The 14,238-nt window shown below is 37.7% G+C and overlaps 1 protein-coding gene across 1 annotated transcript in view; it reads left to right on the top strand.

Annotated features, from left to right (window-relative positions):
- alk (ALK receptor tyrosine kinase) overlaps window positions 1–14,238 on the top strand; it is a 921,668-nt gene that overhangs the window by 859,829 nt on the left and 47,601 nt on the right. Inside the window, exons 12-15 of the mRNA XM_065288699.2 lie at window positions 358–523; window positions 812–959; window positions 2,176–2,286; window positions 2,709–2,844. Of these exons, the coding sequence (XP_065144771.1) occupies window positions 358–523; window positions 812–959; window positions 2,176–2,286; window positions 2,709–2,844 (561 nt within the window). The remainder of the gene's footprint in view (window positions 1–357; window positions 524–811; window positions 960–2,175; window positions 2,287–2,708; window positions 2,845–14,238) is intronic.

Raw genomic sequence — 14,238 nt, 5'->3', positions numbered from 1 at the left:
TGTGCTTGTTCCTAGCTTTGTTCTTCTCATACTCACCTGTTTTTGAAATGTATAAAATATTAAAGTCCTTTAGTATTTTTCAGCTCAAGACCTTCCATAGTTTTTCAAACTTCTGTGGGTTTAATATCTTTTTTGAACAGAATGTAAATTGACTTCAGATTTTTGACTGTGTATAGCTAAATATGCTATATATTTTTTTAAACTTTGTTCATCAGTAACTCTAATTAAACTTTGTTTATCAGTAATGTGCTACAGCATTGGTTTTGATAATTTCACTGAATAAGAAGTAGGCTTATCTTATGAAGATCACGCTTATTGATTGACATTTGATGAATCTTTGGGCATCTGTGTATGCAGCTATCAAGTGGATATTCCACACCTGCGGAGCCACAGGACAGGATGGTCCAACACCAACTCAGTGCATCAATTCCTATCGCAACACCAATGTCAATGTTTCTGTGGGCACTAAAGGACCATTCAAGGGCATCCAGATGTGGCGGGTTCCAGAGACAAGGAAATATAGGTGCACACAACACACTCTCAATGTCCTGAACACTATAGGAAAATATCTATGTGTATGCTCCTTTAAGACCTTAACAGAAGTTTGTGGACAATTAATTTTCTTCTTCGGCATAGCTGTGTAGCATGTTTCAAGCTTTTTCAGGTTCTTGTTGTTTTGAGAAAATACATTTCCCAAGTAAATAGACATATACTGACATTCACTTAGCCCAGGCAGTCAAAGAAACCAGAAATCTGCTAAAAAAAAAACATATTAAAGTGTCTGTTAAATAGCTACATTATTTGGGTTCAGGATCACAGCATATGGGGCAGCTGGTGGCCGCAGTGTCTTGGCTGTTCACAAGTCGCATGGAGTCTACATCACTGGAGATTTCCTGTTACAGAAAGATGAGCTGCTGTATATTCTAGTAGGACAAGAGGGAGAAGATGCTTGTCCTAATGTGAGTGAGCCATTTTATCAGTATTTCTATGTGATGTTTCTCTTATTTGGCCAAAACAACATGGTTACCATCAAAATGAACAGAGGTCATTACACTTTGCTACATGATACAAAGAGTAGTAGACAATGTAAATGTAAGGTAGCACTTTACAGATCGATAAAAACAGCTTAATTTTTTGGTAATACGTATTTTCATAGTAATTTTACTTTGAAACCACATATTAAAAGTAATTGCTGTGCAGTTTCCAGTCAATTACTGTGGAGTTTCCAGACAATAACAATGTAAATTGCTTTATTATGAAGGAGTAAAATGTTGGTTAGTACATGGTTACTTTTAAATGTTATGGCATTATGGCACAGTGATCAAAGAGACTAACCAAGTCATTGTTAATAGTTAGATGGTAAATGTAAAATTGTATCTGTTACTACCTCAAAAGAAATGAAGTAAGTTCATAAAAACTCAATGGTATCCAGGCTGTAAAATACTGTATTGCCTGTTACTACTTAATTTCTGTGTTGATATACGTATAATGTATCCTCTTAGTAATGCTCAGTGTTGTTTCTTTGTAAGTACCTTGACATAAATGAGCTAGTTTTACGGAAACTACACAGTAGCAGGGCTGTAAAATGGAGAATAACCTATTTCCACTCAATTACTTAGTTATTACCATCTGTTATGTGAAATAGGCTACCATATGCTGAAATAGTTAAAATAAACAGACAAAAACCTGCGGCACAACTTTTATTAACTTCTCTGACACCCCTTTGATATTTTCACATCTTTCTATGCAGAACAGTCTGTCTGTCTGTCTCTGTCTATCCATCTATACAGATAAAATATTTAATTTTACCATCTAATTACCACAATGACTTAGTTAGTCTCTTTAATCACTGTGTCATTAAGCCATAACATTTAACCGTAACCATGTACTTACTAACATTTTACCATCAGGCTGGTGTAATTACAGAAATATTACATTACAATATGTAAAACCTAAACATTTATAATTTCAGTAAGTACATATTCATTACAATTATAGCCATTTTATTATACATTTGAATCTTGTCTGTCTGAAAACTCCACGGCAATTGTCTGGATATTGCACAGTATTTACTTATAATACTATTATAAAATTATGTATATATCATAACATTATCCCGTTATTACTGATCTGTAAAGTAAAGTGCTACCTTAATGTTTTGCATGGATGTTTCAGATGGTGGCTGCTATGAACCGTATTTGCAGGGAACAGCATGGACCCTCCATCAACAAGACCCAGCTCAAGGGAGGGGGAGGAGGAGGGGGAGGGGGAACGTATGTTTTCAAGGTAATGCAGTACTGGATCCACATCTGTTGCTGGTCCTGGAACTTTATTGTGAGATCAAATTAGATTGTTTTACCTAAACCCTAAACCATTAACTGCCTGTTAAAAGAAAAATCTCTCAGATTTGAAAAATACTACAATAGTCCCTGATGTATATCATATCTTGCCCAGAGACAATTTTAATTCACTGTATAATAATTACACTTGATTTCAAACTAACATGGCCCTTTCCACACCCTCAAAATTTAGATACTAATCCTATCTGTACCCTGTCTCTAGCTGAGCAACTGTATCTCGAGTGTGTAGGTTTTCTTTTGTTGTATGGAAAACATCATCCAAATGTTGGTTAGGGACATACTTATACACTTTCCAACCCCATCTAAAACAATATTTATTGTTAATCGTACTATTTCCTTTTGTTACAGGTGGAGAATGGAGTCCACATTCCTTTACTCATTGCCGCTGGAGGTGGTGGTCGTGGCTACAGCAGCCAGTCTGAAAACCCGGAGGAAGTGATGGATAAAAACATCCCTGGCCGTAATGGCAGATCAGGAGCAGCAGGTGCCATTTAACTGTCCCTCAAAAGTGTTTTAAGATTGATTTAAAATTTCCTTTACTACAGGTGATTCAGACTATTTTTGCATCTTATGTGATAAGGCCAAAAAACGAATTCTGAGAACAAGCATCAAAGTTTGATTACACCTATTCATTTTTGTTATGATTGCAATCTTTGCCATAACCTTACTCAGTCAGTTTTAATTGATTGCCTCTGGTTCCATCAATGGCACCAGGGGCATTGCTAGACATAAAGCTCTACTGGGGCACAGGCCCCCCATTTTTTGCTGACTTTTTTTGAAAGCCTGCTGTGTGCAAGAAGTGTGCATATACAATGTCCTTTGCTTAACCGACTATTCTACAGTGCAACAGTTACTGCGAAAGATACATATATAAGTGTAGTCTTCATCATACCTAACATTATTTCCAAACATGTTATGCCATTTATGCCTCCAAACATGTTAATAATGACAGCAGAGAAATATTTTCTACATTATACAATGAAAGCAATGATTAATAACTTATTTTTACAAGAATATTTTAAGAAACTAGTCATTTTATGACTGCTATACTAAATAATCTCAGTCATAGTTACTGCTAACTGTATGTAGTGTCCTAGAGTTAAATATTAGTAAACTAAATATTAATTTCATATCTGAAATAACAGAACAATATAACACATACATCTGTTGATTTTCTCAGCAACAGTGCAATTCTATAGACTTGACAAGAGGTTTTCCAGAGATTTTTCCTCTAATGTTTGAGAGCTGACAGGGTGAGGATGTAGTTTGTCTTACCTCCCTTAAACTCATCATCTTTCCTTTCTGCTTCCCTTTCCCTGCTTTGCACAAAACATTTTTGATTTACATCTGAAGCCAGTAATGATCGAGTCAAAATAAGATTAGCATTATAATTTAGAAACTTTAGTCTCGTCATGTTTTCATAACCTAACTCACTCACGTCACCTTTTGAATGCGGTTGTGCTCTGACTGCTTCGTCGCCTTTACAAGTGTAAATTGGGTAACTACATTGCATATAGATCCGTTTTTGCTGCAATTGTCTTTGTAAAGCATTGCACTAGTTAACTGCTAAAATTTAAACTTGAGATTTACACCGGGGCACAAAATATTTATACTGGGGCACGTGCCCCAGTAAAAGGGGTCTAGCGACACCCTTGAATGGCACTCATTTTGAATGAAAGCTCCCCCATTGTGATCGATTTACTGCTGCTGGGGTCGAGCCCAAAAGCCCAGAAAAAATCCTGCAGGGCATCTACTTTTGCATCCTGGCCAATGTAACATGAAGGCTCTGCTTTGCATGACCCACTTGTACAAGTTTTGATGCACAATTAATGTAATTAACGTTCTGCCTAATTTGATCATCCAACACATTAATAGTCAGCTGCTGTAAGTTGCCTCTGTGCTTTAAGTAAATGTTGCTGTCCAAGCATTCTACATCAGAGTATTCATTACAGTATTTTAGACTATTTTCATTATTTATAAAATCACATAATAACAAGCACATCACATAATTTTTGGTGATATTCCAGTTTTTCCCACAGATCTGAAATATACAGTAATTGTGGTGATAGCCAATGATAAAGGCAATCATTAGCCACCGAAAAAAATGTTCTACTATACGTGTGACAAATGTTTTTTATTGTGTGACCATAACCCAATACTTTGAAGTAATCCAATCCAACATTTCATAATTCTAACAACCCCAAACTCTGTGGGAGTATGTATAGTATATTAATGTTAGAAAATTTGGGTATATACATGTGCTGGTGGTCATATAATTAGAATATCATCAAAAAGTTCATTTATTTCACTAATTCCATTCAAAAAGTGAAACTTGTATATTATATTCATTCATTACACAGACTGATATATTTCAAATGTTTATTTCTTTTAATTGTGATGTTTATAACTGACCATTAAAGAAAATCCCCAAAAATTCAGTATCTCAGAAAATTAGAATTTTACTTAGAACTTTTTACTTAAGATTTTATTAATATAAATCTTGGCCAACTTAAAAGTATGAACTTGAAAAGTATGAGCATGTTCAGCACTCAATACTTAGTTGGGGCTCCTTTTGCCTGTATTACTGCAGCAATGAGGCAAGTCGAGTCAGTCTGTGGCACTGCTCAGATGTTATGAAAGCCCAGGTTCCTCTGATAGTGTCCTGCAGTTCTTCTGCATTTTTGGGTCTGGCATATTGCATCTTCCTATTCACAATACCCCATAGATTTTTTATGGAGTTAAGGTCAGGCGAGTTTGCAGGCCATTTAAGAACAGGGATACCATGGTCCTTCAACCAGGTACTGGTGGCTTTGGCATTGTGTGCAGGTGCCAAGTCCTGTTGGAAAATAAAATCTGCATCTCCATAACAATGGTCAGCAGCAGTAAGCATAAAGTGCACTAAAACTGCATGATTTTCACGAAATCCAGATTTAGAAGGTGTCCAGCATCAAGCCATTTTTTTGCACATATAAGATTAAGGTCTGGACTTTCTACAACCATTATTTTTAAGAGGATTTAAAAAATATTTCCTATAGAATTACTTAATTTTTTTAGATTATCATTATGAAAAATATCATTACCGTAACATGATATTACATTAAATATATGCATTTATAAACTCATGTTTCGGTAATGAAAACTAAAAAGTTGTCTAGGTACTATGACAAACCAACTTTTATCTGGAGAGAAAAAATAAGAACTGCTTACCTGGTAGCCATCTTGAGTGTCACAGTCATTTATGTCCCTTCCAACTATTTATTTATTTTTTGCTAAAAAGTTAGTTCCTTGAGGGCTTAAACAATGATTGAAAATTGCTGCGGAGGATAAGAAAATTCGTCTTCTACACATTTATATTCCTTATTATTGTCTCTACATTTACCAATGATCACCAAATACCACATGTGTTTTTACTGTAAATGTATAGTATTTATAGTATAACATGCACTGAAGCTTTTTATTTTATTTTATTTTTTTATAATAAATATTTCCATGTCAAAGAACCCAAATCCAGTAATGAACAAGTTGTAGTAATGAAAGTTTTCCCCTTAAACTTTGTTGCATTGATCCTCTGGTTTTTGATGACAATATTGCTGACAACTGGACGAAGTTTGAAAAGGAATGGCGTATTTACTGCTGTGCTGGAATGTCAGAAAAATCAAAGAAGGTACAAGCTTACACGCTGTTAAACTTAGCTGGCCCTGAAGCAGTTGATAAATCAGAGGCATTTGTCTACGCGGACGGGGAAGACCCAGAGAATCCTAATGTACTTAAATAAATTCTCCGAACAGTGCTTACCTGCAAAGAGCATCATCATGAACAGACACGCGTTTAATACCTCTGCCCAGAAACATGGCGAATCAATACAAGCCTATGTCTCCACTTTAAAAATACTGGCAGAAAATTTGACTTCAGGTTGCTGCAAGACAAGCTGATTAGAGACAGCATAGTTTGCGGCATAGAAAATGACACTGTACACAAACAGTTACTGTCGTGAAAGGAATCTCACTTTTGATTTGGCTGTTACAATCTGTCTGATGCACAAACAATCAGAGGAGTATGAAGGAGTTATGAAAGGACACAGAAGTATGCACACTACAAAAAAACTTGCTCTAATTGCAATGGTCAACACTCTTCATAGAGAAGTAAGTGCTTTGCATAAAACAAACGCTGCAACAACTGTGGTAAACTATTTTGATAGATGCTGCAGGTCTGCACCACAGTCAGCTAATGCCATACCAGTCTACCAACACAGAGTCCATCAGAGAGATAGAATATGAGCTGGATGCACAGACTGACAACAATGAACAAGATACTTTCTTCTCACTAATCAGAAGGGTGAAATCTTTAACACTCTACAAACTACAAAATGGAAATGGTCAACTAAAAGTAAAAGTGGATACTGGCACTAAATTTGGCATCATATCCAAACAAACACTGAAAAGTCTTGATCACACCATCCCTATCAACACTGCAGAAAAACTCAACATTGTTGCTTATGGAGGAGAAACAATTGACACTGTGGAAACAACAGTTTTGCACTGCATTCATGGGCAACTAAAATTGTATGTGGTTGATCAGTGTCTGAAACCCCTTTTTGGATTGCAAGACAGCATCTCAATGGGACTCATCCAACTGGGACCTGACATATACATGATACATCATGAAGCACAAGTGTTTATAATTCTGGTTGCTAAATGTGGGTTTTGGCAAATTCCGCTTGATAATGCGTTATCTTAACTAACCACATTAATTTCCCCCTTTGGTTGTTGCAGGTTATTAAGAATGCCATATGGAATCTGTACTTACAGTGAGGTCTTTCAGAGGACAATGGAACAATTGTTTGCCGGACAGCCCTGTGAAATTGTAGTTGATGACATTCTTATCTGGTATTGCAGACGTGAAGAACATTGATCATCTGCGACATGTACTGAACAAAATTTGCTCAATCAATTTAAAACTCAATCCTGACAAGGACCAGTTTAGAGTCATTTCAGTCCAGTATGTTGGCCATCTTCTTACTGCGGATGGTGTTAAAAAAGCAAAGCAGTGTGTGAAATGTCAAAACCTCAAGATTAAACGGCATTGCAGCAGTTTGTAGGGATGACTAACTATCTGTCAAAATTCATTCCTCAGCATAGCAACCTTACTGGCCCTTTAAGACAGTTGCTCCACCTTGATACAGATTGGTGCTGGCATGAGACTCATGAAGAATCATTTGCAAATCATGCCATAGGTAACCCCCCACTACTGCAGTATTTTGACTTGTGCATTCCTGTGGTCCTGTCTGCTGATGCCTCTCAACCCGGATTGGGTGCAGCCATTCATAACAATCTTGAGAAAGCATCTTCACACTGTATTACCCCGTTTACAGGGCATGATGATGAAACTGCCACCTAAACGTAAAGTGTGGTAAGGAGCTGTATGTGGCTGATGCCCTCTCCCGTGCTTATCTTTCCACATCGGAGCCATCACTTACTGATAATCTTCTGGAAGTCATGACTGTACAGGTTCTTTCCTCCCATCACAAGCTAAGTTTCCATCCACTTGTCAATCGAATTATCTGAAGTTCAGTAAAAAAAACTTATGCAAATAACGCGGGTGAAAGTGTGTTTCCATCCAACGGCTTTAAAGCAAATAAAAACCTGTACGTAATGACGTCACATGCTAGTTTGCGATCAAATTGGTATTTCGAATTGATTTGAGACATTTGAAGGTGTTTCCATTCATTTTCGCACTGAATCGCACAATATTCAAGCAAACATTTGCGAACAAAGTTTTGCTAGACAAAATGGATTGCCCCATACAACAAGTTATAAGTGCTTATGTGCCAGCTGAGCTGATAGTGACATATCAAGCTATAATAATAAGAAAATGACGTTAACATCAAATTGCTATGATGATGCAGATGCATGTAAATGCCCGACGACAACGGAGGCATTAACGTGAAATGATAGTCCGGATCAATGCTTAACGTAAATGAGAACGAAAAATATCTTTCCTGAGCTTCCTAACCTTAAAAGTTAGGCCTGAAATGACCGGAGCCCGACAGAATGCAGCCCGAACCCGAAAGCACATTTAGATTGACAGCTTTTTAAAAGCCCGAACCCGTTTACAGCCAGACATTATGTGCGCACGCAAACAGCTTTTATCAAGAATGAGTAATTTACAGGTTTTAACATTATTTATTAATGACTAACTGGGCTACACGTCACTTGGAAGTTGAAACAAAGAAAAAAAATTAGTCATCTGTATTCTGTAATCTCGTTCTAAATAGGCATATGCAATACATTATAAACAGGCCAACATGCCAATAAAAGCAATCATTTCTTAATTAATTAAATTAAGATAATACATTCTGAATAAGATGGTTATTTGGGAATAACAAAATTAAGATAAAGGTTCCGTGGGATTTGCTTTGCCACTTTCTTTAATGCCAACATTAGTCTATATCCTCTGTCTAAATTATCTATTTAGTTATACATTAAACCTTTACTCACCAAGATTAGGCTACATTTTTGTTGAGGAAATTATTAAATCCACTGTAAATGGCTTCAACGTGGTCCTGCGCTTACTGATAGGGCATCCAGCAGCATTGAACTTGACCGCTCATTTACCGTGCAAAGGCGGAGCACGAGCCCGTGTAAAATGTTAGAAATGAAGCCAGAATCCGACAGAACCCGTCGGGTTCGGGCAAAGATCTTCAGCTCTAAAATAGCCGTTATTTTCTCTGGTAAATTACATTTAAAATGAATCTCGTCTCGTCGTTTGTCCACTTACATTTGACTTTGTTGACACACGCCATCTGTGCCACCAGAGCGGACCTAAAACTTTTTCTTCTTTGTTTTGTGTGTGGGTTGCAACCATAAAATGACCTAAACCTTAACCGCAAATCATTATTTATTCGGCAAATAACGTTTCCATCAGTGTTTATCGAATAAGCCATATATCGATCAAGATAAAATCAGATGAGATCGAACGTATTTCTTTTGAGTCGATATTCATGAAATTCAATCAAATTTTACTGTTTCCATAAGGCATTTTTCATTCGATATCACTTAATTCTGATAAAAACATGTTGATGGAAACATGGCTACATGGATGAACTAAGAGCAACCGTGCAAAAGATGTGCTATGCCAACAGCTCACTGATGTGATTAGGAAAGGCTGGCATTTAAAGAGCTTCCAGATGCTTTGCGGCCATTCTTCTTCATGAGAGATGAACTGACCATTCCGGATTACTTGCTGTTCTGTGGGGAGAGATTCATTATCCCATGTGCACTGCAAAACACTTATGTTCACAAACTGCATCAGGGTCACCCATGCTTTACAACGACCAAGCAAAGAGCTAAAGAAAATATGTACTGGCCATCAATTTACACATAAATTGACACAGAGCTGTCACACTGTGCACCTTGCAATGCACTCACACCACATCATATGAAAGAACGATTGCATCTACACGAAATCACAGATCTTCCCCCACCCCAATCATACTGGTGATTCTCACGAAAACTTTTTTCCCACCGGACATTAGAAACAAAGTCTGGAGTATATGGTATGGAGTGAATTTTGCGCCAAAATTTTACAAACAAATCAAGCATTTTGCAAACAAACTCAATCTGCTTTGCAAAGGGAAAACTTGACTCGCAAATAATAAAGGCGATTTGAGAGAAAATGCAGAGGTGTTACAAATATGTACTGTGTTTTGTAAATGTGACCATGATTTTTTCACAAATGGGACCATGATTTTCTCACAAATGGGACCATGATTTTCTCACAAATGGGACCATGCAATCCAAAACAGCAGATGGAGCTGTTTCAACTTTTTCAGGCATTGGAAAAAAGCCCAGGGGAAAGCCCTGAATTTTAACGTACATATCACCCCTGACAGTGGCAGCAACTGAATAAAGACATTTCATTTGTCGGGCTTCATTCTGTTAATCTCACTGAATTTATTGTAGGCAAGGCAAGGCAAGGCAAGGCAAGTTTATTTGTATAGCACATTTCATACACAGAGGTCATTCAAAGTGCTTTACACAGAAATGAGAAAACAATATATAAAAAAGAAAAAGAAAATGTAAAAATAAGATTTACACGATAAGATCACAATAAAGACAAAGATACATGAGAATTTAAAATAACAATTAAAGAAAATAAATGTGATTTTAATAAAACAGTTTAAAATGTTAAAAAGAATAAAACAGGAGTAAAAGTGACTTGAGTTAAAGGTGCAGTCAGTGTGAAGCAGCACAGTGCTCATTCAGTAAATGCAGAGTTAAACAGATGTGTTTTTAATCTAGATTTAAAAGTGTTTACTGTTGAAGCACATCTGATCTCTTCTGGAAGTTGATTCCAGCTAGAGGTGGCATAAAAGCTAAATGCTGACGCACCTTGTTTTGAGTGAACCCTTGGTATTTCTAACTGACCTGATCCTAATGATCTGAGTAATCTGTTAGGTTTATATACAGTTAGCATATCTGTCATGTATTTGGGTCCGAAGCCATGAAGTGATTTATAAACGAGTAACAATACTTTAAAATCTATTCTAAATGTAACAGGAAGCCAGTGTAAGGACCTGAGGACTGGAGTGATGTGCTCAGATTTTTTGGTTCTGGTCAGAATTCTGGCAGCAGCGTTCTGTATGAGCTGCAGCTGTCTAATGGTCTTTTTGGGGATCCCAGTAAGGAGTCCATTGCAGTAATCCACCCTGCTGGTGATGAAAGCATGAACAAGTTTCTCTAAGTCCTGTCTTGAGACAAAACATCTAATTCTGGCAATATTTCTGAGATGGTAGTAAGCTGATTTGCTTATCGCTTTCACGTGACTACTGAAATTAAGGTCAGACTCTAAAATTACACCAAGATTTCTGACTTTATTTTGTGTCTTTAGACCCCTAGAGTCAAGGTATGTGTTAACTTTGAGAGTTTCATCTTTATTTCCAAATACAATGACTTCGGTTTTGTCTTTGTTTAACTGGAGGAAGTTTTGACGCATCCAACAGTTAATTTCATCAATGCATTTACATAGAGAGTCAATGGGGCTGTAGTCATTGGGTGACAGGGCTAAGTATATCTGGGTGTCATCTGCATAGCTGTGGTAAGCAATTTGGTTCTTTTTCATTATTTGACCAAGTGGGAGAATATACAAATTAAACAGAAGGGGTGCAAGAATTGAACCCTGTGGGACTCCACATGTCATGGATGTCCACTCAGATTTATGGTTACGTATGTTCACATAGTAACCTCTTCCTTGTAGGTATGTTTTAAACCATTTGAGAACCATCCCAGAGAGCCCTACCCAGTTTTCCAGTCTATGTAAGAGTATGGTGTGATCTACTGTGTCAAAGGCAGCACTAAGATCTAGTAGCACCAGCACTGATATTTTACCTGAATCAGAGTTTAAGCGAATATCATTTATTATCTTTATGAGCACTGTCTCTGTGCTGTGATGCTGACGAAAACCAGATTGAAAGTTGTCCAGATAGCCATTTGAGTTTAAGAATTTGTTCAGCTGATTGAAAACAACCTTTTCAACGATCTTGCTTATAAACGGAAGATTTGAGATAGGTCTGTAGTTGCTAAGTATGGTTTTGTCTAGGTTACTCTTTTTTAGGAGAGGCTTTACAACTGCTGTTTTTAATGACTCTGGAAAAGTGCCTGTGATCAGAGAGGTGTTTACTATTTTTAAGAGGTCAGTTTCTAAGCAGTTAAGCACCTTTTTGAGAAAAGATGTGGGGAGAGTGTCAAGGCTGCAAGTTGATGCTTTAAGATGTTGTACTGTTTCTTCCAAGGTTTTTATATCAATTTTGTCAAATTCTGAGAGAATGGCTAATTTCTGAGGTTGTTGCAATGATATCTGACTGACCACAGTACAATTTGAGGTCGTATTGATTGCCATTCTGATATTACTGATCTTCTCGGAGAAAAACTTGGCAAACTCATTGCATTTGTTGTCAGAGAGCATTTCACTAGGAACTTGCTTTGGGGGGTTTGTTAGTCTCTCTACAGTAGCAAAAAGAGTGCGAGTGTGGTTTATGTTGTTATTTATAATATTGGAGAAGAAGGTCTGTCTAGCTGTGCCTAGTTCTACATTGAAAGCACGAAGACTGTCCTTATAGATGCTATAATGTACTTCAAGTTTTGTTTTCCGCCACATACGTTCAGCTTTTCTGCATGTTCTTTTCATGTGCTGTACTGCTGTTGTGTTTCTCCAGGGTGCTTTACGTCTGCCAGTGATCATCCTGACCTTTACTGGAGCTATGTCATCAATAGCATCTTTAACTTTTATGTTAAAGTTTTCAAGGAGAACATCAACAGAGTCTGCGGATATGTTTGGCAACATTGACATAGCATTCATAAATACCTCACTGGTGTTCTCATTTATGAACCTTTTTTTGATATAGACAGATCTAGCATCAGTGGCAGGACAGATCAATAAATCAAAGTAAAGACAGAAATGGTCAGATAGCGCTTCATCCTTGATTAGAGTGGATGAAATGTTTAGACCCTTGCTAATGAGCAGATCAAGAGTGTGTCCCCGATTGTGTGTAGGACCTTGCACGTGCTGGGTCAGATCAAAAGTGTTTAAAACATTTAACAGTTCAATCGCAGTATTGTTTTCTGAATTGTCTATATGAATATTGAAATCTCCAGCAATAACAAAATAATCAAATTCAGAGGAAATTGTTGACAAAAGTTCTGTGAATTCATCAACAAATGCTGAGGTGTATTTGGGAGGTCTATAAATAATTGTAAACAGAATGCGTGGTGTACCTTTTAGAGCAATACACAAATATTCAAAAGACTGGTAATCACCAAGTAACACTTGTTTGCATTGAAAGGCATCTTTGAATAAAGCAGCTATTCCTCCACCCCTTCTAACAGCTCTACATACACTTATAAAGGTAAAGTTGGGTGGGGCTGATTCATTGAGGACTGTAGCACTGCAGCTGTCATCTAACCAAGTTTCATTTAGAAACATAAAGTCCAGGTTGTTAGTGGTGATAAGATCATTAACTAAAAAGGATTTGTTCTTTAGTGAACGGATGTTCAGAAGTGCTAACTTAACAGTAACTGGTTTTGGAACTGTATCAATCTCAGAATGACGTATAATAGGCAGTAGATTAGATAGAATTGCTGTGCGGCTGGAGACGGCCTTCATCTTTCTATCACATGTCAGGACAGAGATAGGGAAAGCTAAAGGGACATCGGGCGCCCGCTTGTTCTTAAAATATTTATGATTGTTACTGCTGACGTAGCGGGAACCCAACACACATCAGTTACCAGTGCTGTTTGCAGATGAGGGCTGGTGTGATCCCTGACGTTGAGGCAGAGGTCGGAGTGCTCTCTGAGATGGAGGGGGAGGGCGGGCTGGGCCCGAAGGCTTTGGTGGTTGAGGAGCCCGCCGTTTCTTGGTTGATATTTGGGGACTCGCAGCAATAGAGTGGGAGAGCTTTGTTCCAGCAGATACCAGTTTCTCCATTTTCTCTGAAAAGCCCAGAAGTGGTGATGTTGGAGAGAGGGAGAGAGAGTGTGACGACATCAGCTGTGATTCTGGTGTTCCTGAAGGCTGGGAGGGAGTGTTATCATTCCTCTGGTCATTATCAACAGAAACGTCCTTGGGTGTTGATTCACAATCCAGCTGTAGCGAGTTCTGTGGGCAGGGCTCAGCCTGAGCTGTGTCTGTGAACAGTAGTTGTGAATGCAGAGTTTTATCCTTGTCATCTGAATGTCCATCCAGGTGCTGGTGTAAAATCCTGTGGTCATTTCCGCTGTTCAGTAGTGGACTGGCACACTCAGCTGATGGATGATGCATGGAGAAAAAGATATTGTCTTTAAGCAACCTAGCACCTAGTTTGTTTGGGTGGATACCATCTGTG

Source organism: Paramisgurnus dabryanus, chromosome 17, assembly GCF_030506205.2.
Source record: "Paramisgurnus dabryanus chromosome 17, PD_genome_1.1, whole genome shotgun sequence".
NCBI lineage: Eukaryota > Metazoa > Chordata > Actinopteri > Cypriniformes > Cobitidae > Paramisgurnus > Paramisgurnus dabryanus.
This window is presented reverse-complemented; position numbering and strand designations above follow the sequence as displayed.